Here is a 26,115-nt window from a genome sequence, read left to right as displayed (position 1 = left end):
ACCAATTCCCAAAAAACTTTATTCATTGTTTCAAGTGGTAAAATGTCATTGGTCTCTGTGGGGCACCTAGCGGGAAGGAGGGAGACCTGGGGCGGGGTTTGGGGTGGGGCCCACCCATTACAAAAATCAAAGGCTTTTATAAAAAATGCTATAAATTGGTATCAAAAGAAAACCCGGGGAAGCGGAAGAAGGAAGCAAAGAGGGTGAAGGGAAGAGTGAGGGAAGGAAGGGCCAAAACCTCCCACCACTAGGTAAGGGAATCCGGGCCGGGAAGGAAGGAGTGGAAGAAGTTGGGACGGTGGTACAAAGTGCATAAATGTGCCTCCCAGACACTCCTCAGAAGTGGAGGGGAAGGAGGCTGCAGTCTGAGCCTTAGAGGGGCTCCAGCTGTCTCCTCACTTGGGGACCCCACAGGAATGGCACTGCCTGAGACTGCCAGATGGAAGGACCTGAAATTGGGAGAGAGGACAAAGGTCAGAGAAGAGACAAGGTCCAGCTTCCTCTGCCCTGGGGCCATTCTGATTCCCTCATGGGAGCCCAGGGATGAGGCGGTCCCTACTAGGACCTCAAGTCCGGAGCTCTAAATTGTGTAGGCTAGCTGACCACACTAGGCCAACCACAGCAGCTGAAGGGACACACAGAGACACAGGCTAAGATGGAAGCCCCGCCTCCTCTTCAATCCCAGGATATGCTCCAGCCCCATGAACAAACTTAAGAGGAGCCAAGGGACCTAACCAGGTCTCAGTTCGGCTTCACCTGCTTCCTTCCAGCCTCTCACAGAAAGAGAGCCTTAAGGACCAGAAGAGGACACAGGACAGGACCTCCCAAGTTCTCCACACCAGGCCCTACTCTCACCCAAGCCCAGGAACCTAGCCTTACCTTGGCCCCTGATCAGATCTTTTTCTTCTTCAGCTTCAGGGCTTGTAGCCAGTTGGGCGATGATCCTTCTGACCTGGAAAGCAGAGTGCAAAGGTCACAAAAGCAAAGTTTAAAGACACTGAACAAGGTGAGAACATCTACCCTCCAATCAGAAGAGGCAGACTGGGGTTCAGTTGCAGGCCTGGACCCCCTACTTAATGTGAGGCAGCTCAACCTCCTCTCAGCCTCGGTTTTCCACTTCTACAAAGTGGGTTTCCTCTTCTCAGGATAATACCTGAAGCTCAGGAGATACCTAGAACTCAGTTACTTACCCTGAGGATTTTTCTGGCTTGGGGGGTAACGTGAGGGGTTTCCCCAGCCCCGGGACCTTGCAGGACTTAGAACGCTGGACGGAGGACTCCTTCTGGCCTGACTTGCTCTCTGTCACCTCCCCCTCCTCAGCTGAGCGGTTCCGGGAGCGCAGCTTAGCCTGGAAGACACAGATGAAAGACGTCCGGACAGGCAGCAAGATTCAGAAGGCCAGGCCTTTACCAAAAGGGTGCAGCCCCCGGAACCAGGCCCGAACCCCTCTATAGATATAGATAGAGAATCAAAGATCTGCCTTCCTCAGAAATGATCCACACACCTTGAACATCAGAAAGATATTGGAGAAACAAAATTCAGTCAACTAGGCCGAACACAGAGTAGTAACTTCCTGCACCTGTTTTTGCTTGTCTATCCTTTCTGCAGGCAATATCCTTCCCAACCCTGAGCCAACTCCTGTGCCAACCTCAAGGCTAAGAGAAACTGCTTTCAAGAAACCCTGCCCAAGACACCTCCCATTCCCAGCTAAGGTCAGGAAATAACTCCTTCTACTGAACAGCCCAGCCCATGGCTGAACTCCCCATTTACACCTGCCTATACATCTGTCCCCCTTCACCAGAGATACTCATGGGCAAGGGCCATGCCCAACCCAGCCCTCACCCAATACCCTGGAGGCTCTGAGATGAAAGAATATCCTGTTCTTTGTTCCATCAAACTTGGCACACTGAAAAAAGTTGAGCAGGGAACAAAGAGAACCTTCCAGAATCCTCTTTAGCATAATAAGAGAAGAGATGGGAGAAAGAAGGAATGGATGGATGGATGGATGGATGGATGGATGGATGGATGGATGGATGGATGGATGGATGTGTTGGTGGATGGGTTGGTAGATGGATGGGTGGATAAGTTGGTAGGTGGATGGGTTGATGGATGGATGGATGGATGGATGGATGGATGGGTGGTGGGTGGGTGGTGGATGGATGGATGGATGGATGTGTTGGTGGATGGGTGGATGGGTTGGTAGATGGATGATGGGTGGATGGGTTGGTAGATGGATGGATGGATGGGTTGGTGGATGGATGGATGGATGGATGGATGGGTTGGTAGATGGATGGATGGGTTGGTAGATGAATGTATGGATGGTTGGATTGGTGGGTGGATGGATGAGTTGGTAGATGGATAGATGGGTTGATTGTTGGATTGATGGATGGACAGACGGATGGAAGGAAATGCTGGGTGCAAGGCTGGCAGAGTAGTGTGTGCTGAATGATCAGATGGTACCTTCAAGGCTGATGGACTCAGGCCAGGAAAGAGGTTGACTTTCAGCCCTTTGGTGCCCAAGGACATCCGTGTCCGGCGGCTCTGAGGCTCCTCCACTACCTCCTCATCTGAAGATGGTACTCGGGAAGTCCTTGGCTCTGCAAATGTCAGGCAAAGGATATCACAACCTGAGCAACATGCTAGACACCACCCTTACCAAAACCCAGACGTTGACACAGAGTCCATTTAAATGACACACTGATCATACCCGTTGAATCTTGGAACAGCCGAGTATCTGAGTCTGCTGTCTCTGACAGGCCCAGGGTACCCCCAGGCCGTATGGCTGGGGCCCGGTGTCCCCGCTTACGCCCTAGGTTGGCACGACTCCGATACATGGCACTATCAAGGATCTCGGTGTCCTGTTCAAAACAACACCAACACCATTGCTATTATCAACCCATATCCACTTCACCCCATGGGGCTCCCCAACATTAGTCCAGGAGCTGATGACCACTGCAGTTTCTCATTGCCATGAGATACCCACAACCTTCATCTGTCTCCCATGACTGCTCAGAAAAGCTCTGAGACAGGGGCTTTGACGCCATTACCCACATCTCCTGACCCCACCCCTCCACCAGCCCCTCCACCACGGCAAGTTCACCCTCCACTGACCTCTATGAAGGAGAAGTCCTCACTGGGGCAGCTGGGCAGAGGTCCTCTGGGAGGCCGTCGGGGGGGCAGGGCCGACCCCTGCTCATCTTGCCTAGCCCCCCCTGTAAGACTCCAGGTGCCATCCACCTCTTCTACCTGGCTGGCTTCCCCATCAGGCTGAGGCCTCGAGGAAGGCAAAGGGTCCCTGCTAGGCTCCTCTGGTTCCCCGTGGCCAGCGCCTGCAGTGGCTCCTTCCTCCTCCAGCAGAACCCTGAGGCCTGAAGCTGCTGATTCCCTTCGAGTAGCTGCCTTTGAGCTGCTGGCTGCCATTATCCCCTCCAGAAGGCTCTGGGAGCCGGAAGGTGGGGAACGAGCCAGGCACCTGCCGGGGCTGCAAAGGGGACAGGCCAGAAACCAAAGTCATTCGCCAAGCAGTGAGACCTCGCTTCTCTTCCCTAAAGCACACAGCACACAAAGAAGCACACAGCACACAAAAGAAGATAGGGATGAGCCTGCTTGGCTGCCTAGAAAGTCCCAGACTAGGCTTCATCACATACAGTCTGGAGGCATCCTTTATCAAAATGCTTGGGTCCAGTTTTCAAGTTCCAAGTTTTGAAATATTTACACATGCATAAAATGCAATTTCTTTGTGTGTCAATGCATATGAGCATGTGTGGTGAGGCCAAACAACAATCTCAGACACTGTTCCTGGCATGCGTGTCTCCAAGGACAACTTTTGGGAGTAAGTTCTCTTCTTCTACAATGCAGGTTCCAGAGATAAATTTGTATAGTCAAGCATTGACAGTAGACACTCACTGGCCCTGCTCCCTTTTTCTTTTGACAGGATCTCTCACTGGCCGGGAACTTTCATCAGGTAGGCCAAGATGGCCGGCCAGGAAGTTCCAGAAACCTTCCTGTCTTTACCTCCCCAGCACTGTGATTACAAGTGTGCACACTACCACGTCAAGCTTTCCTCCTGGGTGCCAGGGGCCAAACTCAGGTCTGTAAACACTTTACTGACCCAGCCGTCTGCCTAGCCCCGTAAGGAGCTGTGTGGGTAACGAAACCTAAACAAAAAAGTCCTTTGTGTCTCATATTTACCTCACGCATATAGACTTAAGGTAATTTTATGGTCATTTTGGTGTACCTGTACTTTGTGACCTGCCACTGGGGCCAGGTATGGATTTCTGTGTGATATCATGCAGTGCTCAAAAAGTTTCAAATTTTATGGAGCTGGAGAGACAGTGGCTAAGAGCACTGAATGCTCTTCCAGAGAACCGGGGTTCAATTCCCAGAACCCAAATGACAGCTAATTCTAGTTCAGGGGATCCAACACCCTCTTCTGGCTTCCACAGACATTGCGTGCACATAGTACCCAGCTATACATGCAAACAAACCACTCACACACATAAAATTAAAAATAAGTAAATCTGTCAGACAGTGGTGGCACACGCCTTTAATCCCATCACTTAGGAGGCAGAGGCAGGCAGATCTCTGTGGGTTCCAGGACAGTCAGGGCTACACAGAGCAACCATGTCTTAAAGAGAGAGAGAGAGAGAGAGAGAGAGAGAGAGAGAGAGAGAGAGAGAGAGAGAGAGAGAGAGAGAGAGAAAGAAAGAAAGAAAGAAAGAAAGAAAGAAAGAAAAAGAAAGAAAGAAAGAAAGAAAGAAAGAAAGAAAGAAAGAAAGAGACAAAGAAAAAAAGTTTTTTTAGATCTTTGGGTTAGGATAAGTACCTGTACCTAAGCCCTTACATAAGTCCCTTTGCCTGTAAATACCCTGTATTCCTCTACAGAGTCACTAGGGAGGGAAAAAATAAAGATTGAAGCCTTTCAGCATAGCATCCAGCACTCAGGACATTCCCAGAAATCACACTTATTAGTGCTGCCCTAAGTTAGTGTGGTTCAAGCTCCCATCAGGAGCATGGGCCTAGATGGTCACACTTCCTGGGATAAGTCAAGAGTCAGCCCATCTGCCTTCACCCTCATCTCATCTCCAGCCCCTTCACACCTTAACTCTTTATCCCCCAGGCCTCACAGAACCTGGGCTTCTAGGACACACCTGGGCAGAACACACGGCCATCTTGGAACAAGTAGCTCCCTACCCTCACGTGGGAAGTTTCTCAACACCCACACTTTGATACCCTCTGCAGAGCCCACATCATCCTCCAAAGCTGTCTTGTTCCCTTCAAAAGCTCACACATCTCTCTTCAGCTCTCAGAGCTGTGGGCTCCAACCTGCACCAGCCTGAACCTACAGCGCCAGCCACCTTCAATCCTGTGTGTCTGCCTCCACTGCCTGTCTGGGAGCTCCTCAAGGGCAAAGCCAGGCTCCTTTTTTGTCTCTGTGCCCCCAGCATCTCTAGCAGAGAGACGAGACCACACAAACATTTGCTGAATGACAACAGGCAGGGTCACCTCAGACGGCAGCACAGCAATGTGTCTTCTGCCCAATGCTCCCTCAGAACAAAGCACAGATACCAGGATGGCACCACCCACACCATGTCCAGCCGCCACTCCCTAAAACATGCTCACTCATCAGACACCTAGGGCAGGCAGGTGTGTGCTGGTACCCACCACACCTACCCACAGCACAAAGGCACGCCCTGATACACGCACGGGTGGTGAAGGCTAGCGGGCAATGCCTGGAAGCTGGAAGCGAGACTGCTAGGGAATCGGTGATACCGTAGAAGGTAAAGAATCAGGCAGGTGAGTCAACCCTGAGCCGGAAGATGAGACAGGGACAGGGAGAAATGTGTCAGTCTGTCCTTCCACAAGCTGCTGACAGATGGAAATTAGAGAGAAAGGGAGGGAAGAGGTGGCAGAGGCTACAGTCCAGCAAGACAGAGGACTCAGGAGCCTGGATGGCAGCCAAACCAGCTCACCCTGAAGCCAGCTTAGAGTCGGGAGCTGGCGACGAGAGAACAGCAGTGGTACCCCACCCAGCCCGGACAGCAAGGCAGCGGAGATGATGTGAGCCAACTGAGAAGGGACAGAAAGATCTACTCCCCGCCCACTGCAGACAGACAGTAGTGAGGGACTCTGCAGAGTGAGTTCTAGGGGTGCAGTGTACACCCACCCAAGGGGCTTTCTGGCAGGACAGAAGGGGCAGGAACCTGGGGGCTAAGCAACTTAGGTTCTATCCTGCACCCACGCCAGCCTTGGCCCCAAGTTGCATGTCCAGTCCAAGCCTCAGTTTCTTCATCTGTTAAATGGAAATCGAAAAAGTCCCAGAAGTTCACTGGGCATACTGGCAGGTGTCTGTAGTCATGCTTTATGACTACAATATGGTTGATATGTAATAAACATAAATTGCTAAGATGGTCCTCGTCATTCTGATCAGAGGCCCCTGGCCTGAGAGGATGCCTCACCTAAACCTTCCACATACACCAACCAATCTGACTATCACCCAATCTGTCCAACGTTACCCCGCCACTACTTCACATGCAAATACTGGGGAGAGATCCTGGTGTTTAAGGCTCTAAGACCTAAAATGAGGGAGGACCAGGGCCAGAGCTGGGCTGATGCATTTGAAGGGACCAAGTTGCCTTTGATACCAGAGAGAAACAGGGAAGGAACTCAGAGAGGACAATGAAGTCAGGGCCCACAGGAACAGAAAGGAACTCACAACCACACTCCCCTCTGGGCCTCAGTTTCTCCATCTCTGAAATGGGGTGGCTGGAATCAATGATCTTTGAGTCTTCTCGGAGCCTACAAAGACTTCAAACTGGCTGGGAAGGTTTCACATTTTGGGAGTCCAAAGGACAGGAGCAAGGGATGACCAAGAGGCCAGAAAATAGAGGGTCCTATACCAGCTCTGTCAGACTCAGAAGACTCACTCTCACCAGAGTGAGATGGCCCTGGATCCAGAACTCGCTCCTCTCACACCACCCACCTCAGCAGTCCAACCAATGATTGCCATCAAGGATGTGCTTGTTCACCACGAGGACAGCAACAGAAATGTCCCCAAGGGCCTCCCTTTATGGACACTTCACATCCAAACTTGCAGAACAGATGCAAATGCAGGTGACTAGTATTTTTTTTTTTAAAAGCAATTACCACAGGAGAGGGGGGATTTGTATCAATCACTTTACACGAGTTAACCTTCTTCATGAAAACCCCAAGAGAACCTGGAATAAATTCTCGATTTACATATGGGGATATGGGTCTTCAGGCCAAAGACACCTGAGGAGAAAAGGCCACTGCTTCAGGTCACTTGCCTGATGTCACAGAGGTGTGTAGAGAATGAGGACCAGCAGATGGGCCCTAAGCCAGATTACTCTGACCCATTCTTAAGGACTTCCTGGTACAAAGGAAATCTCCAAATTTTTCTTGGAAGATAAGCATTCCACGGTGTATTAATTTCCCCATGTCAGATGCTCACAGCACCAGCCTGTGGGGCATTAGTCAGGGAAGTCTGGAAAGTTTGGTTCAAGTCCTAGATATGCTATCAGACACACTCAGTCCCCTGCATGGTCACAGAGCACACAGCTCTTTCCAAAAAACAGGACTGGCTTTCTTCAGGACATGTATCGGAAAACATGGCATCCACATGGGCCCTCCCAAACAATGACTTCCTTCCAGCTGTGGAAGAAATGTGTTTTCTTATATACAATGAGGCTCAGCTGCCTGCGTTCCAGCTAAACTCTAAGCTCGGGTGACATGACGACACCAGGTGGATCATGGTAGCATGTCCCAGAAAGCGTGGGTGCTTTGAGGTGTGGAGATTCAAGCAGCCGCCCCATCGAAGCCATCCACATGCTGCCACTGTCCTGTCAGTGTGTGAGGAGCATCCTCCCTCCAGCCTAAACAGAACAGAATGCTACCATCTTCCTCAAGAACCAACCGCAGTGGGGCAGAGGGCAGAGCCCTACTCCTTAGTAATCTATTTTGAATATAATGGCCATGCCTGAAAGCAGCTGACAGAAGGGGAGTCAGAATGGCGTACTGTAGCCTCTGTGACCTCAAGCAGGTCACACCATCTCTCAACCTAACAAACGAGCAGGATCAAAATCCCTCTCCTGCTGCATAGGGCAGTTGTGAAGATCAATGCCTTGCTGAACACTCAAGCAGAGAGGGCTGGATCTCAGGAAGAAAAATGAGAACTGGCACACAGAACCCATGCTCCCTTGTGCCGGGACTCCTGCTAGAACCCTGGACCTCCCAGGTTAACGGGTAGAAACAGAAGCTCAGAGCCCAACACCTAGTCCAGGCTCACGGGAACGTCCCCGCCCCCAACATTTAATTCTGCACATTCACAGCCCCATACAGAGTCCACTGTAACCTCTGTCACTCCCTGTCCCCTGGCCCTCCTCTCCTCAGCCACGTCACCTGAAAACACCCTTCCTCAGCTTCCCTTCCCAACCCTATGCTTTCTCCCTCCCTCTTCCACCTCCATGCCAAATGTCTCTCTCAACCCCCACCCAGAGCCTCCCTAGCCCCTTCCTGGTCCCTCCTGCTCTCCTCCCACGGCCATCTGCCCTTCCACTCAGAACAGCCCCCACCCAACACCTCCCTCTCCTGCCCTTCCCACATGCCTGGTAGGAGGCTCCCACTCCGGGACTGAAAAAGGTAAAGAGTTCTACACACTAAAGAGAAGAAAACCAAATCTCAATGGATGAAAATGTTAATGAAAGACATACCATGCCTTTTTCATACCCTTCCCACAAGGTGTGAAATCACCTCTGTTGGTTTTAAAACATCCATAGGACAGATTGTTGGTTCTTACCAGTCTGCCCCCACCCCCACGAAAAGTTCTCTTTCCCAGGCAGCACCCCTTTAATCCCTGCACTCAGGAAGCAGAAGCAAGTTGATCTCTGAATTAGAGGCCAGCCTGGCCTACATAGCAAGTTCGAGGTCAGCCAGGCTACAGAGAGAGACCCTGTCTCAAAAATCAAAAATAAAGAAGGAAGGAAGGAAGGTTGGTTTGCTTTCATTAACTTGGGGTTGGGGTCAAGGTCACAGGGCTGGGACTTGGTTCTCGACAACTTCAGATTCCTCAACCACTGCTCTTCTGGAATCTATAACAGAGCAGGTTGGATCACCTAGTTCCCAACCCCTTGGCCAGACAACCCGTCACCACCCACGGGTCACCGTCCACTGCCTACACAAGCATCCTAGTAGCTCATTTGGCTTGAGGCCTACAGAACTCACCAGCAGCCAAGCTAGGAAGTAGCTCACTCGGTCAAGTGTTTCCCTTCCAAGCATGAACACCTCAGTACAATCCCCAGATCCCATGTTTAAAAGAAAAAAAGGACGGGGGGGGGGGCCAGACATAGCGGTGTGGGCTTGTCATCCCAGCAACGAGGAGGCAGAGACAGGGTGACAGGAATGATAGCAGAGGTAGTCAGTCATCCCATAGGCACAGAGCTTGTATATATGTGCTCATACACACAAGTGCACTTGTATATGCGTGTGCACATGCACGCGCGCACATGCACGCACACACACACACACACACACACACACACACACACACACACACACACACAGAACTCACCAGAAACCACCAAAGATGTGGCAGATTCCATTTCCCCTGGACAGCCATAACTCAGTCATCAAGAAAGCCCAAAACATTAGTTGCAAAATGGTACCCCAAATTTTATATTCATCCCCCACAAAAAGAATGCATCTAAGTTTTGTTTCAAAGTTTAACATAAAATGTAAAATGTGAAACTGAGCGTTCACAGCCCTAAAGGACTCCCATTTTCCAAACACTACAGCCCAGAGAGAAAGCTGGTTTTCCCTCCTCCGTGGGGGTCCCTCATTTAAAAAGCAATCGCACGCCCCCTCCCAGTGCCCAGATGGAGGACCTTACCTGGCTCCCACGCCCGGGGCTTCTTCTGTATCCATTCCAGTGGCTTCAGGATGGGTCTCAAAGGAAGGTGATGAGCTGCCTTCACCCTGCGGCTCTGGCCCACTTGTCTCCCCAACCCCCAGCTCCCTGGCCTCCAAGGGGTCTTCATTCTCCAAACCAGGGGACAAACTGCCACTCTTCTTAAGATCTAGCTCCAGGCCAGGGCCCACTCTCCCCACCCCACACTCCCTAACTTCACTTGGGGCCCCACAGAGATTGAGGTTCCGGAGTCCCAAGTCCTGGGTCCAGTCCATCTGCCCAACTCCACAGCCCCGAGAACCTCCTGACTCTAGGTCACAGGACACCTCCAGATTCCTCAGACCTAGATTGTCACCCCAGTCTACCTGACCCACACCGAGTTCCCTGGGCTCTCCGGGGCTGCAGCCTGCCCCCGGGGCCATGTTTCTCAATCCAAGATCAGGTGTCCAATCTGCCTGTCCAACTCCTCGCTCTCTTGACTTAAGGAACGCTCCAGCTTCCACACCCGACCAGTCGGGCTGCCCCACACCACTCTCTCTGGCCTGGCTGTGCCCTCCTACCTCTTCCCGCCCTGGCAAGTCTCTGCTCCTCACCTCCACATCAGAAGGCCAGTCCTTCTCCCCTACTCCCATCCCCCTGGGCTCTTCGGAGCCTCCAGTTCCCAAATGACCGGCCAGATCCCCGCTGTTCAAGCCTAGACTGTCTGACCAGCCCGTCTGTCCCACAACATTCTCTCTAGCTTCGCTTGAGTGCCTGGAACTCACACAGCTAGACACTTCCAAGTTCCTGAGACCTAGCTGGTCAGTCCAGTCCACAGCTCCAGCCTTGGTCTCTCCAGGTGGCACAAAGGGGGCACCTCCCATCTTCTCGGAGGGGCTGAGGCCAGCGCCACTCGCTCTGTCATTACCAATGATGCCAAACTGAGAGCTACTCTTAGGAGCCTCCATGCATAAGTCCCTGCTCCAACCTTGATGCCCGGGACTAAATGCTGCCTCCGACTGGGCTGTAACACCAAGGCTGAACTCCCCAGTCCAGCCTCGCTGCCCTGTTTCTTTGTCTTCCAAGTCAGCATGGCTAGGGCTCTGACTTCCTGCCGGCATTCTCCCCTGCAGTCCTGTGACTTCCTGGTTGGAATCGCCATCTTGCCAGTTGCCCTGGTCTTTCTGCCTGATGGCTCCATCTTGCAATGTAGGTGTGCCAGGGCTCGGCAGGGCCCCCGGTTCTCCTTCCTCCCGTTGGCCCGTGTCCCTGCTGGCCTCACCAAACTTGTCTTCGCCACTTGGGGTCTTCTTCTCAAACTCTTCATCCTGCTGCTGAGCTTCCTCGGGGCTGAACCCAGAGCTCAGGGTTCGTGCCCCAAATCCCCGGTCCTGCGAGGTGAGGGTCCTTGACCCACCACCGCTGTAACCCTGTAACCAAGCGCTCTTCCCGAACTCCTGGTCCTGCTGGGCTGGGGCCCGGCTGCCATGGACGTCAAGCCCAGAATCTCGCTTCTCAAACTCCCGGTCCTGCTCCTCGGCATCTTGGCTGCTATAGCTTCCGGAGAGGTCCTTCATCCCCAATTCCTGACCCTTCTCATCCGAATCTCTCTTCTCGAACTCCCAGTCTTGAAGGCTTGCCTCTCGGGTGCTGAAGGAACCCAAGGACTCTCTCTTCCCGAACTCCTGGTCCTGGAGCTCTTTGTCACGGCTGGTGTAAGTGCCCTGGGGATCCCTCTTCCCGAACTCCCATTCCTGTGGATCAGCCTCCAGGCCCTGAGTGCCAAGCTGAGCTGGCTTCCCCACTGCCCATTCACGGACAGACCCTTCGCTCCATCCTGGCTGCCAGGGGCTCCTATCACCTCTTGGCCAAGGCTGCATCTACTGGCCCACTCCCTGCTGCTCCCCTCCCCAGATCCTTGCCCACACTTGCTGCTCCAGTCTCTACTCCCAGGGCCTGGGTCTCCACCAGGACTCCTGCCTCCTAGGCTGTAGTTCTGAGAAGCATCTTGAGACCAGCGAGAAGGACCAAAACTGCTGGGATGCGAGTCTGCTGCAACCCCAAATTCACTCTGCAGGTCTTTCTGGGCCCAGCCAAGGAGTCCCTGGGAAACAGGGTTGGGAAGGGGAGACAAACAATGCTTAGAGTTAATTGAGGCGGGAATCAACTCAAATCGAGAATGACCGCTACCTAGTGCCTCGGAGCCCCACTCGGGCAGGAGAATGCTGCCTAGATTTCAGCTGTGTGACCTTGAGCAAATCACTTAACTACTCTGGGCCTAAAGATCCTCCACCTCAAAGAGATACTTCCTACTACATGTGACTGGTGTGTTGGGATCAATCAAGAGCATTTAAACAGCCTGGCACACATGGACTCTCAGTTGGACAGGCCTGTGATCATGTTTACAGCCCTTGGGCAAGACCTGGCTAGCTGCCAGGAGAAATCCTGCCCGAAGGAGAGGCCTAAATATGCGCCTGGGGGGTGGGGGTGGGGGAGCACTGTCAATGAAGGGCAACCGATTTGCAGCATACCTTGTGAAGCAAGGTACTGATACCACCCAGAGCTCTTCGAGCCCCCATGAGCACCCCAGGCCCTTCCAATCCTCTGCACAGCCTTCCCCAGGAAGACTCCGCCCCCCGGCCAGCCCAGAAAACTCAGGGCACGAGGCTCCCTACACCCCCACCCAACTTTCCCTGACTCACCCCAGAGGGCGGGCGGGCTCGGGGCTCAGGGCTTCGGAGCCTGCCAGCCTCGTCCCGCAGTGCCGCGTTGGCCAGAAGCCGTTCCAGGACAGACATACTGGCCTCCCTCTCCCCAGGCCAGGCCATGCCCCCAACACCTCCCTACTGACCACCCTGGGGCTGCTGGGTGAGCCAGGTACCAGGGCAGGGCTGGGCTGCTCCCCCAGCCAGGACCTGTCCGACGGCTCTGCTCTGGCTCCCGCCTGTCCTGGCCCAGCTCCCCGGCTCCGGGAGCAGCTGCAGTTCTGGCAGCCCCGCCCAGAAGCCAATTGAGTCACTCACATCCTGGGACAGACACACCTACTGCAGGAGTCAGTGTGGTGTTAACCCCTTCCTCCTCCTCCTCCTCCCCCCACCTCCTCCCAACTCCAGGGGCCTCTGGGGGGCTCCTCCTTGCCTCCAGCTCCACCCCAACCAGTCCAGTCCAGGACTGAAAAATTGGTCTCAAAAGCCACCTGGATTCTAGCCCTTAAATGCAGAGGCAGCCTGGTATGAGAAAAGGCCCAGAGCCGAAAACTGGGCTGCTCCTGGCTTAGGCCCAGCTACCAACTTGCTGGGTAACTCTGCACAAGACACCACTTCCTTCCTACGCAACAGATCTTGAACTCGACGGTAATTCCAGTTGTAAAAGCCAACACTTAATAAACTATTCATAATGAGCCCAACACTATCCTCAGTACTTTTACATGTCTTAACTCATTTAATCCTCTCACTCTCTGAGGTACAGCCTATCACAGTCATCACCATTTTACATGCACGGAAACTGAGGCTGAGGGTAGAAAAGTATCTGAGTCAAGGTCACACCTGGGCAAAGCCTTAGTGGAGCCAGCTGAGCACAGGTAACATACCTATGCTATCAGATGAACCCAGGCCCTCACGGTCTGCACAACTTTCCCTTGCATAATATTCCCAGGAATAAGAGGTTGACTACTTGGCATATGCTGTGCCCTGCCTGAAGCACTTTCTCCATTTCATTCCAGGCAAGAAGGGGGAGCAGGGGAGATGGCTACATCAGGAAAGTGCACAAGCCTAGCACTCAAGTTCAGATCCCCAGGACCCACAAGAGCTGGGCACAGGGGCCTGTGTCCATAATCCCTGCGATGGGGAGGCAGACAGGAGGATCCCTGGAGCTCACTGGCCGGCTAGCCGGCCTAGGTCAATGGGTGAACTGCAGGGCACAGTGCTGTGGGATGTTCTGTATGTCCTGTGGGAGCCTGTTCTTGGGTTCCTCGTGGCTCTACCCAGCAGGTCAGCATAGAGGATCATTAGGACCAGGGGCCTGAGTGCAGGTGTCTAAGATGGTCTGTATGTCAAGTTGCTCTGATTGGTCAATAAATAAAACCTGATTGGCCCGTGGCTAGGCAGGAAGTATAGGCGGAACTAACAGAGAGGAGAAATAAAAGAACAGGAAGGCAGAAGGAGTCACTGCCAGCCACCGCCAGGACAAGCAGCATGTGAAGATGCCGGTAAGCCACGAGGCAAGGTATAGATTTATAGAAATGGATTAATTTAAGCTATAAGAACAGTTAGTAAGAAGCCTGCCAAGGCCATACAGTTTGTAAGCAATATAAGTCTCTGTGTTTACTTGGTTGGGTCTGAGCAGCTGTGGGACTGGCGGGTGACAGAGATTTGTCCTGACTGTGGGCCAGGCAGGAAAACTCTAGCTACAGCACAGTGAGACTGTCTTAAAAAAAATAAGGTGGACAAAGATGCCTAGGTTGACCTGCCCCCCCCCCCCTCTATGAAAGGACAAAGCATACAATTAAGGTTCACTCCTAAGAATGCTCAGCTAGTGCATGCTGGTGCTGGGACTAGAACTCAAACAGCTAAACAGTAAGCACTACCCTATATGGCTCTGATAGCAACTGCAGAAATATGAGGTGTGGGTCCACAGCTGCCTTATACTCGGTGGTCTCCATGCTAAAAAATGAAGCCCACCCAAATGCTACCCCCCCACCCCATGCCCCATTCCTCCCTGTGTCCACCTTACCTCGGAGCAGGTGCCTGGTGACTGTGCATCCTTCAGCTCGGATCCAGCTGCCCGCCTGGCACTGCCGAGTTGGGAGGTGGTGATGCCAAGAGATCATCCAGCCAGCGAGAGCTGCTTTCAGGGCCTGTAGGCTCTGGGGACACCCTACAAGGGTCCTGAGCCTCTGTCCTGGCTTGGGTGGTCTCTGCCCAGCCTAGGGTCACCACCTCCTCCTCAGAAGGCAATGCCTGCCCCGGATCAGGCACGTCAACGAAGAGGATGCAGGGCTGGTCGGGGGGTGTCGGATGTTGCTGTCCCAGTACTGGCTCTAGAACGGGCAGGGCTGCTTCCCTGGCGGCCAAAGTGATAGGAGACTCCTGCCCCGCCAGCGGTTCCTGGTCCTCACAGCTCTCCTCTGCCCGAAGTAAGGGGGTTCCAGATGGGACCTCAACTGTAGAGGGGAGAACAGCCGGGGACTGAGGCGGACTCTCTACATCATCTCTCTGGGATAGGGAGACACCTGGATCATTTCCCTGGACCCCAGAAATAGACCCTCCTGGGCTCTCTGGAGCTGATGGGGTTCCTAGTCCCAGCTGGGACACTCCATCTTCCCTGCTGGATCCAGACCAATTGCCAGCCTCGGCAGCCTCAGCAGCCTCACTGGCTTCTGTAATGGGAGATGGGGGTGGGGAATCCAGCCGCCACACACCCAGACCTGAGGGCCTTGTGGGGAAGGTCCACTCAAACGACTGTGACAAGCTCCAGTTAGACTCTGCCCCACTTCCAAAGGGACGATCTAAGGCTGGCTGGCTCCCCGGGTCTTGGGGCAGAGCAGCCAGGGAGCCTCCCAGCTTCTCTTGGTCCTGGCTAGGTGGCCGAAGCAGCACCCCTTCTGAGAATCGGCGCTGAGCCAGGCTGCTGGGACGGGGTTCTGTGCAACTCCGGGCTGCTGCCTCCTCCCCACAGGGGAACGTTCGTGTAAGGTCTGGCAGCTCAGGCCCCTCAATCAGGGGTTGAGGCAAGACAGCTGGGGGCTGCTCTGGGTTATGGTGCCTTGAGACTGTCTCCACAGGAGAGCTACTGGGTCTAAGGGTTTCTGGGGCTGCCTCAGCAGGTAGCTCGGGGCTGGGGGAAGGGCAGGGATGCTTATCGGGCAAGGTGGCACTGGGGGATGCTGGAGTCACAGGGGGGCAAACTGAAGCCGCAGGAGTTGCAGGACTCTGGGTTTCTGGAAATTGAGAATGGTGGGGAGAAGTCTGGTGGCTTGAAAGCTGGGGAGATTCTGGGATGGATTCGTTAGCCGGGAGGACTGTGCTGGTACAGCCTCCATGCTCTGAAACAGGGTCTGGACTAGGGGTGATCCCGGTCTTGGAAACCTGCAAGAGAAAGGTCAAGAGTTGTCACTCAACTTCTCAGTTGGGTCCAAGCTCACACAGACCTTGGGTCAGCTGGGAAAGACCCAGGAGATGAATTCAAGTAGGGCTCCTCCCCCAGGTCATCTCCCCAGAACAGGTACCCAGCTCTATTCACTTGGCATCATTCTGACTACTTCAGTGGTTCAAAGGCTCACCTAGGGATCTCCTCCAAGAGGCTGCAGGTTTTTGGGCAAACAACACATGCTTTAGAAAGGGGTGGGGAGAATCTGACCACCTAGGTATTTGTGAACGGAAGGGAAAGGTCTGGCCTCAAAGGACTACAAGTCCGTTCCCAGCCCAGAGCATCTCCCAGGAGCACCATCAAGCAGAGGAATGAAGTTCCATCCTCTGCTCTGTGCGCCCACAGGTCTCAGCGCTATCCAAGCAAGCACAAAGACCATGGATTCGAGCAAAGAATGACAGAAGTCATCCAAGGCACATGGCTTCTAGTAATCCCAGTACGGGCTCCTATGAGCTGAATGTCTCCTTCCTACAGGGTCTCTGAGGGCCTCGGGTTCCCACATGTACTCTTGGGCTGAACATTAGATAAGGATTAAAAAAGATTGGTGCATGTGGACCCTGGGTATTTTAAAAAAAAAAAAAAAAAAGCCAGCTGTGGTTCCTGGGAACAGAGAGAAGAGATGACACCGAGCCCTTGGTTCTCCCGCACTGTGCCACTCTGCTTGTCCCCACACAAACTAAGTGAATCCAGATACACTGACACTTGCCCCGACGTCTGTGCCCAACACTTGAGGTCGTGACCCCTAGCCACTGCCTCCAATGTCTCCGCCTGCTGGATCTGGGTGACAGAAAGAATTCTACTTCTTTCTCTAGCCCCTCCCATCCCCATTCTCCTCTGCAATAATCTATTTCCCAAACCGGTGCCTGTAAACTGTATCACCGACGGCCCACCCCTTTGTCCGTCTTCCGAAAGCCACTTATTCCTTGAAAATAGGAGCCCCTGGATTATCGGAAGCCTCCCAGCATCACTTGTACAGTTCACAGTGGTTTCAAGAGCAGAGTCAACTCTTCTGGCATCCTGATTCCCTAGGCTTTGATTTGGTGCCCTGTGTTCTTCTGAGGCCATCCGGTGAGCCCCGGTCCTTCCCAATAACAACCCTATCCCCACAGCCTCCAGTCTCGACTCTGAGTCTGCCACCAGCCCATTTCCTATTTGTCCCGTTCCTTCTTTTCATGTTCCCAACTCGCTCATTCTTCAACCCCTCTGGGAAGCAAGGGTCAGTGACCCCACTTCCTTCTCACAGCTCCATCCCTCCTCCTCGCTCTCAATTTCCTTGTACTACCATCGAGGGCTGCCTTTTACACGACGACGCGGCCCCCGACCCCCTCAGCCCCCGACCCCCTCACGCTCTTCGGCACACCGTGTCAAGCTGTTTACACGCAGCTCTCCGCCAACCCTAGCACCTGGGCAGCTAGCTGTGGCTGGAGAAGAACACAGAGCAAGGGCCCCTGGTCTCCCCTCAGACTCATCGCTGACCTCCGACTGCTTCCGGAGTGCCCGCCCACCCTATGTACTTCCTTTCGCCCCATAAACAGCGTATTTACAAGTCTCTCCTCAGACCTCCAACACCTTCCTATCTCTCTCAGCTGATGGCCTTGCTTCCTGTTCCCTCAGAAGAGAGGGGAACAAACATGCTGCACCCTTTCCTACCCTCTGCCAGGAGCAGGGAAGGAAGCCGAAGGGCCTGATTCCCCTTCCAAGACCAGGCGGTGTCCTTGCTCCAGGCTAAGGCCAACCCCACTTCTCTCGGCTGCATCGCTGATTTTTTTCCCTCCCCACTTGACCGTTCTCGGGGCACACCAACTGCTCTACTTTCTTCCGTCTTCACAGCTAACAAGAGAGAAAGACAGAAAAAGAGAGCTCACTCTTGGCCCCACATCTCTCTCTCTAGCTACCATTTGTTTTCGGGAAGGTATCGCTTACCTTCACTATGCACAGCTCCTCTTGCCTCATGTCAGACAGGCCTTCTAAGTCACACCTTGCACCTAACTACTTGCCAAGGTCACGGACGACCTCCCTGTAGCTAAATCCAAGCGATGCTAACCAGAGGCAACCCAACAGAGATACCGGCAGCTGCTGGCACACCCCTGCAGTCCTAGAGGCTTCTCTGCTTGGCCATCCTCTGGAGCTGTTCTCCTTGTCTCCACTGCTGTGCTCGGGGCCTCTTCCTTCCAGCACACCACCTGAGCCAGCCAGTCTCCAACACCATCCCTACACCCATAAACCCCAGGACTTCCCTTCAGACACACTCACTTCTCCTAAATGTCATCACACTCGAGCCAATCATCCAACTGACATTTCCATTTGGATGTCTAAAGAGCATCATGAACTCAACAAACTCAAAAGCAAACTCCTCATGCGTCCCCCGGCTGTGCTCTGCCTTTAAAAGCCCCCATCTTACTAGGTGGGAATCTCATCCTGCCCTTTGCTGAGGCCACATGCCTCGGGGTGTTCCTAGAATCTGCATTCCTAGACTCTCTCTCCCTTCCTCCTCAAAGAGACTATGCATGTCCCCTCTCTATCGCCTACAGATCCCAGTCCAGATCCGACCACTTCCCACCAGCTCCAACAGCTGCCCCTAGGGTCCAAGCCACTACCATCTGTCCCTGGATCCAGCTAACCATCATCTCACTGGTCCCTGCTGCTGCTATTCGGACTTCTCTATAGCCCCTTCTCAACCTAGAAGGCAAGATGTCTCCTTACACCTAAGTCATCAGGACTCAACTTTCTCTGACTTCAGACTGCTCAGTGGTATCTTCTCCTTGCTCAAGACAAAGCCCTTAGAGGCCTCCAAGCCTCTGCCATCTAGTACCAGTGCCCCTCGATCCTCACTACTACCCAGTCAGTTATCCTCTCACTGTACCCCAGACAGACCTCTTGGCTTCTTGGCTTCTGCATATGCTGAGTCCTCTGTCCAGAATGCTATTCCTTCGGCATCACACCACTCACTACCCGACCTACGCAGTGAGGACTTCCCACTACCCTCACCCAGCACGTGACCTTCCCAACTCTCCTAGCGTGTGTGCAACACCTTATGAATCTGCCGGTTTACAGGATGTCTGTTTTTGCGTCTGACCGGCTTCCTTTGGAAGGTGAGGTCCTTACAGCAGGCACAATGCATATCTTGTTCTCTGATGTCCCAACACATAGCGTACAATTACATACAGTCAGATCTCTATTCCGGGGCACATAGGACGGCCCTAGCTGACAATGGCTCTCCATGCAAGGGCCATTTTTGACCTGGTTTGCTCAGGAAATTAGGCTTCATCAGAGATAAGGAATGAACAGAAAGTCCAGACTTTTCTCTTTCTGAACCCAGAAGTAGCAGCACAGCCAGAGAAGATTCTAGAGTCAGACACTTCAGGTCCTGCCTCAGACCACGTGACTTACTTAGCCCGAGTCCTGGCATTCTGAAAAGGAGCTTACGAGATCCTCTAGCTAGAGTCACCAAAAGGACTAAATTGGCTAATGTTCCTAGGACATGCCCTGCACACAGGAGGGGATTGGTCAGTGGTATGGGTATCGTGAGTACTGCCCCTTTTGATCATCCATATCAACCATACTTAGCCACTCTGATGACCAGGAACACTGGCTGGGAGTTTTAGAAAAAAACATCTGAGTCTTGGAAGCCAGTCCCTGGGCAAGTCCATGGGCCTCAGTTTCCCCATCTAAACTCTAGAGCATAAGAGGTGATCTCAGATGACTCCCCAGCTCTACTGTACCATAGCTGTGCTCACAAGAAGAACTTGTGCTCACAAGAAAACTCACGTCGGTAGGTGGCTCAGAGCTCGTCAGCTTAGCCAGGTCCCCGTTCATTGCCAGGCTAGAAGTGAGGCTCCTGAGAGGAACAGAGACAGGGGGGAGATGAGGCATGCTGAAGAAAAGGAGGGAAGGTATCCCCAACCAATTTTAACATACCCCAAGGTTAAACACGATTTACTCCTGAGGTTAGCCTGGGACCACTTGGGATAAAGAGGCTAGGTGGTGTCCAGACAACAAATGCCCAGGACACAACTCTCACTCCCTTCCTGCACACACAGGTTGAAAGGCCCCCTCCCTTTTAGGAAGAGCATCATGTGTGTCCAGATGGCTCAGGGGTTTCTAAGAAGACAACGTCTCCCTCTCCTAGTCCCTAAGTGGTTAAAGTTCTTCTCTGGCCAGAATGTAGCTAGTCCTGGCAGCCCTACTGATAATTCTTGAACAGTTTCAGGGGACGGGGCGTAGGGGTGATTTTCCAAGACCGAACCCTTCGTGGATGGAAGGAGGAATCCAGGCTGGGAAGCAGCATGGCCTCGCAGCCGCCCTGGTCCTGGATATGCAAAGGTTAACCTCCCAGCCCAACCACCAGGTGTTTTCAGGTGAGAGAAGGAAAGCTGGAGGGCAGGGTAGGGTAGGGCAGGGCTGGGCCGGGCCGGGCAGGGCCATCAGCTACTGGCTCAGCCCAGACCACAACATGTCTGGCCTCCACAGTGGGAGAGAGAAGGCCTAACGATGCATCTTCAGGCTGGCGCTCTCTTGCCCCGGAGCCTTGGGTGGTCACATCCCTCACCTCCCTCCCATGCCGAGTCTATTAACCCAAGGAGCACCTCCCAGCCAGCCTTCCTTTACATGCAGGCCAGCTCTATGGGTAAGAAACACATCATGGGAAAATGTCTCCAACTAAAATGTCTCATCTCTCCCATCACATTCCTCATGCTAAGGCCTTGCCCCGCAGATCCTGAGAGCTAGCAGTTAAGATTACAGGTTTTAGAATCATACACACACGTTTGAATTCAAACTGAGAGACTGTAAGAAGTCACTTGGAAGCCTGGGTTTTCCAGTCTCTAAAATAGACCTAACAGTCCCTTCTTCCAAAGAGCATGGGTATGCATGTATTCAGTGAACTACAAACTGGTCTTCCGAACCCTAAGACTCTCTGGCACAACACGTACCAACTCTATAAAGGGAATTACTGTACACACACACACACACAACACACACACACACACACACACACACACACAGAGAGAGAGAGAGAGAGAGAGAGAGAGAGAGAATGAGAGAGAGTGCAATAACATCACCATTTGCTGCAGAGATGCTCTGAGACGTAGACAGGGTTGGCCTGTGTTCACATAATTAACCTAACAGTAAAGGTGACAGCCCAAACTGGAGCCCACTTGCTCCCTAGCCCCCCTTCAAGACTTCTTACCTCTCCTTAGCCCTTACCTCTCCTCGGGAGTCTTGCTATGTTCTTCCAGGTACTCTGCTGGAGACTTTGCTGTCGCCTCCTGGGCCTGTCCTTTGGCAGGGGTCTTATCATCCTCTCTGGGTCCAGGGGTACCATAGGTCCTGGGGCCATATCGAGAGCTTCCATCATGGTTAAAAGTGAGGCGGGAGCCCCAGAGGCGGTCGGGGCTAGCAGGGATCTCCTTCCGAGGCTGCTCCATCTTGGCCAAGATCTCTTCTACTGTACTGGCTGCAAACCGCTCAGAGGAGGGACGGAAGGGGGCAGGGGCCTTCCGCACGCCCCCCAGGGCAGCACACCGAGCTGGGGGTGTTAAAGGGGGTAAGTCTTCTTTCCCAGAATCCTCTTTCCCAGACTCTTGGGTAACTTCTCCTCCAGCGGGTGCCTCAGCTGTAGGCCTTGGGGCAAACGGGAGGGGCCGCTTGCTGACACCGTAGGGCTGGGGTCCTGCCAGCATATTCATCTTCCGGGCAGAAGGCAGCTCGGCCAGAGGACCCCGAGGAGGCCGAGGCCCAACGGGAACCAGGAGGCTGGGCTTGGCAGGCAGAGCTGGCTTACTGGACAAGGCCCGGGGCTTGGGCTTGACCGGGGGCTTAGCCCGAGGGTCACCTATCCAAAGGAAGGATGCATTGGAACTGTCAGAAGAATCGTGAAACGTAACTCTCTGCGACTCCCGCTGCACCAAATCTCCCACCCTCCAACTTCAGGAAGTTCCCATCCTTCGAGGCTCAATTATGCATTGCTTGTTCCATGAAGTCTTCCTGGATTTTTTTCACACCCCAGAGGTAGCCTACCTTCTCCAGACTCATTCAATGTTTACCCGATCCCCTTCTTAAAAGCTAAAGCTATTTATGTTATGGGTGCTATGGCACCTGGTTTCTCTAGCATCCCATTTTGCACCTAGCACAGATTCCTATTAAATAAATGAATGAACAAATGAGTATACTCATCTGCCTGACCCCACTCAGCACTCGGCCTGGGTACCCAACTTAGCCCCATTTCTGTATAGGGCCCCAGGTACCACGTTTCCATAGTGAACTTCTTATCCTAGCTGAGCCCTCTGTCTCCCTGCACGCTCCCAGGCCGCCTCCTCAATGTCATCTGGTGTGTGATCAGGAATGCAAACTTACTATTGACCTATGTCAAACAGAAGTAAATCTGCCACAGGAAGACAGGAAAAAAAAAAGCCAGAAATCTACCTTCTATATAAGTCATTCTAATGCCAAATAAAAGACCTTGGGAATTACTCACGGCCACAACCCTTCTATAATAGAATCCTGTATCACCCACTCATTCAGCTAAGCATAAAAAAAAAAGTCTAGACAGGGAGAAAGAAATGTACTCCATTTCTCCTGAGCTTCAGTGTCTCCTCAAAGTGTGACTCGACCCATCTTAAAGGTTCTGCTTCCACCCCTGCCGATCTGTACCTCACTCTCACCAGGTCCCGAGGCCCTTGGGCGCTCACTTGACACTTGCTGCCTCTCACTTTAACACAACTGTCACTCGGCTACCTGGCAGGACAGAATAGGGGTGCAGCCTCTGCCCTCCCCACCCTCCCAGTCACCGGCCCCACCCTGCACCCATCACCCATTGGTACCTGGCTCCGAGCCAACAGGCGCCAGCTCCTCCCCCATCTCCTGGGGCAGTGGGGAAGCCATGGCAGTGCCTTCACCGACTTTCATCACATGCGGCAGGCCCTGTTTGAGAAAGGCGAAGCAGTTGTAAGCTGGGGTGGCTGAAGACCCAGGAAGTGGGGGTGGGGTGGGGGGTGAAGAAGGAAAGGAGCTGGGCGAGGCAACAGGCTTGGCCAAGGAAGTCTATTTCTAACCTAGGCTGTGTGGGACAGGAAGAGAGAACTCCAGGAGGAGGTCGGGGAGGTCCCATCAGGAGGGGTGGGGAAGGTCCCCACAGCCACATCCTCCACTCTTGCTACAACTCTCCAGCTCTTGGCTCTGAACCTCAAAGATCTGGAGCATCAGAGGGCCACCTCTACTCACACCACCCCCAAGCCCCCTCCTGTGACACCCTACTTACAGTTCTCCAGACACCCCTCTTGGTTAGGCAGCCCCACCAGAGGTATCCACACTCCAGGCGGGGCAAGAGGGCCGGAAAGTCTCAAGTCTCGGGAATCACCTCATGGGAGACGGGAAAAACCCGCTCCTCCCCAACCTGGGGCTCCGCCCCACTGCCGGCCCCCCTCTTCCCAGTCTCCTCCCTCCCTCTATGCCTGGGAGTGGCTCCCTACCCCCGCTCCCCATTCTTCCTCCACATCCCTGCCCCCCCCCCTTCTCTCAGAGCTGTCTCATCCAAACACTGGGAAATAAGAAATAAAAAGTAAACATCTGGAATACATTTTTTTTTCCTTTAATTTCTCAATCGTTTTGGCTTCAGCTTGGAATTTGATGAGGTAAAGCCAAGGCCTAGTCCTGTTACCATAGCAATGGCCTCCCACTGGATTTCCAGGGCCTAGCCAAAGGGAAGGAGGAGCCGGCCCAGGATGGGAAGGGAGAACGGACTGGGCTTGATTACATGGGGGAGTGGGAGGGGGTGGTGACTTGGAGGAAAACTCCCCAGGGTTCTGCCTTCCAGGGCAGTCAGGGAGGGACCTGCTTAGCCTGTGAAATGGGAATATGTATGGATCACTAGCCTGGAGAAGGCCTGAAGGAGTTTTGAGGGACCAGAAGAAATTAAACCAGATGATAGCCACAGAGTAGTAACTGCTTGTCACAGGAGCTTCTCGATCTGATATTAAAAGATTTAACCGCTAAGTGGGTCTACCACATTACAGCTGTGTGACTTTTCCCTATCTGAAAAACAGGGTAGTAAGACCCGAGTTTCAAGCCACACAACACATGCAAAATATCAAGCAGGGAAGTGATAGGTTGGCGACTACTAATTCAGTGTCACCAATGAGCTAACTAACAACATCCATGGTCACCACCTATACCTTCCCCCCTAGCCTAGGCTGCATTCCTAGACCATTCCTTCATGCCCCCAAGTCACCGGTTCTTCAGGCACTCCACCTCCTCAGTTCCCATCCTGGCTGCTGAAGCACCCTCCCACCCACAAGACCCCCTCGGGCGCTGCAGCCTGGTGAAAAGCGAGCACTGCCCCTCAGGTTCAAGAGCAAGGGAGAAGCTGCCTAACACATGGAATGCACACAGCCCTGGAGGGCAACCCAACCCTCACGGCGTGGCAACCTCCAAGTCCCCCTCCCACTCCAGCGGGTCTGAGAAGACAGCTCTCAATTCTAAAAAACGACCTGTGGTGCCCAGTCTTTGCAAAAAGGCATCCCTATCTCCTTGACCCTGTCGCAGCTTATTTCGAAGAGGGTATGGAGAGAAACTCTGACAATGTCAGTCTCTGATCAGCCAATTACCACGGGCTGTATGTATCCCTGGTGCGTGGGAGAATAACGCGCGGAGGGGGTGGGGGGGGGAAATGACAAGAAAAAATAAAATTAAAAATATACAAGACTGTTTCCTTGTCCTTGAACATTATTACAAGGGATATGGTGTGGGTGGTTAGAAATGGAGAAAAACTAGTCCAGAACAGAAAAACCCTCTCTCTCACCTGCGGGCTTGATGGACACCCCTGCGGTTATAAGGGGCGGCAGAGATGAAAACAGGCTCCGAGTCCCCAAGAGGGGAGGTGGCTACAGTAGAGAGGCCCCAGCCAGGAGCCCAGGAAACCAAGGCCATGGCCTCAAGCTGCAGAATCGCAGTGCCTCAAGAACTCCGCACCCTTAATGGTCTCGGGGAGCCAGACAGCCCTGGGAGTAAAGGCTGCCTCCAAAGGATGGGAAGGAGCTAGGTAGCCTCAACCCTGGGCAGGCACCCTAAGGGCAGGCAGGGTCGTCTCTAAAGGTCTCTCACTGGATGTGCGGCTAGTGCAACCAGGAGGGTTAAGTGTTGGAAGAGGGAGGACCAACAGGAAGACGGAACAGCCCAGGGCAAGGGGCTGTTTGGAGGGCCTCCGTAGGGGGCTTACGGACATCGAGCGGCCAGCCGAAGAGGAGGAGCAGACGAGGGTGGAGGAGGAGGGGGCGGCAGCAGCCGAGGACAGTGCGAGATGCCAAGCAGCCCGCGAAGGAACAGACCGAGGACTGGCGACGCGGATTGTGGGGGAGGCCAGGGGTGGCTGGGGGCGTGCCATGGGAGCCGGGGAAGGGGGCCGGTGAAGGCAGGGGTAGGAGGGGGGGGTCCCTGGAGCAGCTCCGCCCGCCTCCGGCCCCGCCCCACCCTCGCCTTTCCCCGCTTTCTTCTGGCTCCGGGCACGAGTGCCCTCCACCCCCGCACACACGCGCCAGCTCTGCAGCGCCCCCGCGTCCCCAGCGCCCCAGGCCCTCGCAAACTTTCCTGGTGACCCCCCCCCCGCCCCCATCGCCGCTGCCGCCCCAACCTGAGGTCCTGGCTGCTAGGCGCCGGGTTCTTTCCATGCCCTTCCCCGCCCCCATCCCCGGACCCCGCCCCCTCCGGCCGCCGCCGCGCACTCACGCGCTCCCCCAGGATGAGCTCTGCTCAGCTAGGCACCCCGACGCCAGTGACCGCTGCTGCCGCCGCCGCCACCACCGTCACCGCGGGACCGAGCCAGTGCAAGCCCCGGGGCCCCTCCCCTAGTCCCGCCCAGGGCCACGCCTCCACGTCGCTCATGAATATTCATGTAGGAATCCGGGAGTGGGAAGCCGGAGCAGAGTCCGGCGCACCGTATGCAAACAAGCACAGCTCGTACATAATTATTCATGACCTTGTAAATGAGGGGCCGGTCCCGAGACTTAGGCGAAACTGACGCAATTTTACCCCAGCGCCACCGAGATGACAGCCTAGAGAGGAAACCGCCCTGG

The 26,115-nt window shown here is 53.8% G+C and overlaps 1 protein-coding gene across 1 annotated transcript; it reads right to left on the bottom strand.

The window, feature by feature from the left end:
- On the bottom strand, nt 1-25,412 carry Tnks1bp1 (tankyrase 1 binding protein 1). Its single transcript, XM_037204931.1, is given in 14 exon segments — nt 1-449; nt 880-952; nt 1,191-1,348; nt 2,461-2,597; nt 2,708-2,858; nt 3,112-3,481; nt 9,905-11,726; nt 11,729-12,005; nt 14,633-14,700; nt 14,703-15,987; nt 19,817-19,886; nt 21,254-21,881; nt 22,870-22,969; nt 25,267-25,412. Coding segments are annotated over 12 exon segments (5,112 nt in total). The 5' UTR covers nt 22,955-22,969; nt 25,267-25,412; the 3' UTR covers nt 1-449; nt 880-891.
- Nucleotides 25,413-26,115: the final 703 nt, after the last annotated feature.

This window comes from Peromyscus leucopus, chromosome 4 (genome assembly GCF_004664715.2).
Source record: "Peromyscus leucopus breed LL Stock chromosome 4, UCI_PerLeu_2.1, whole genome shotgun sequence".
NCBI classification, from domain to species: Eukaryota; Metazoa; Chordata; class Mammalia; order Rodentia; family Cricetidae; genus Peromyscus; species Peromyscus leucopus.
This window is presented reverse-complemented; position numbering and strand designations above follow the sequence as displayed.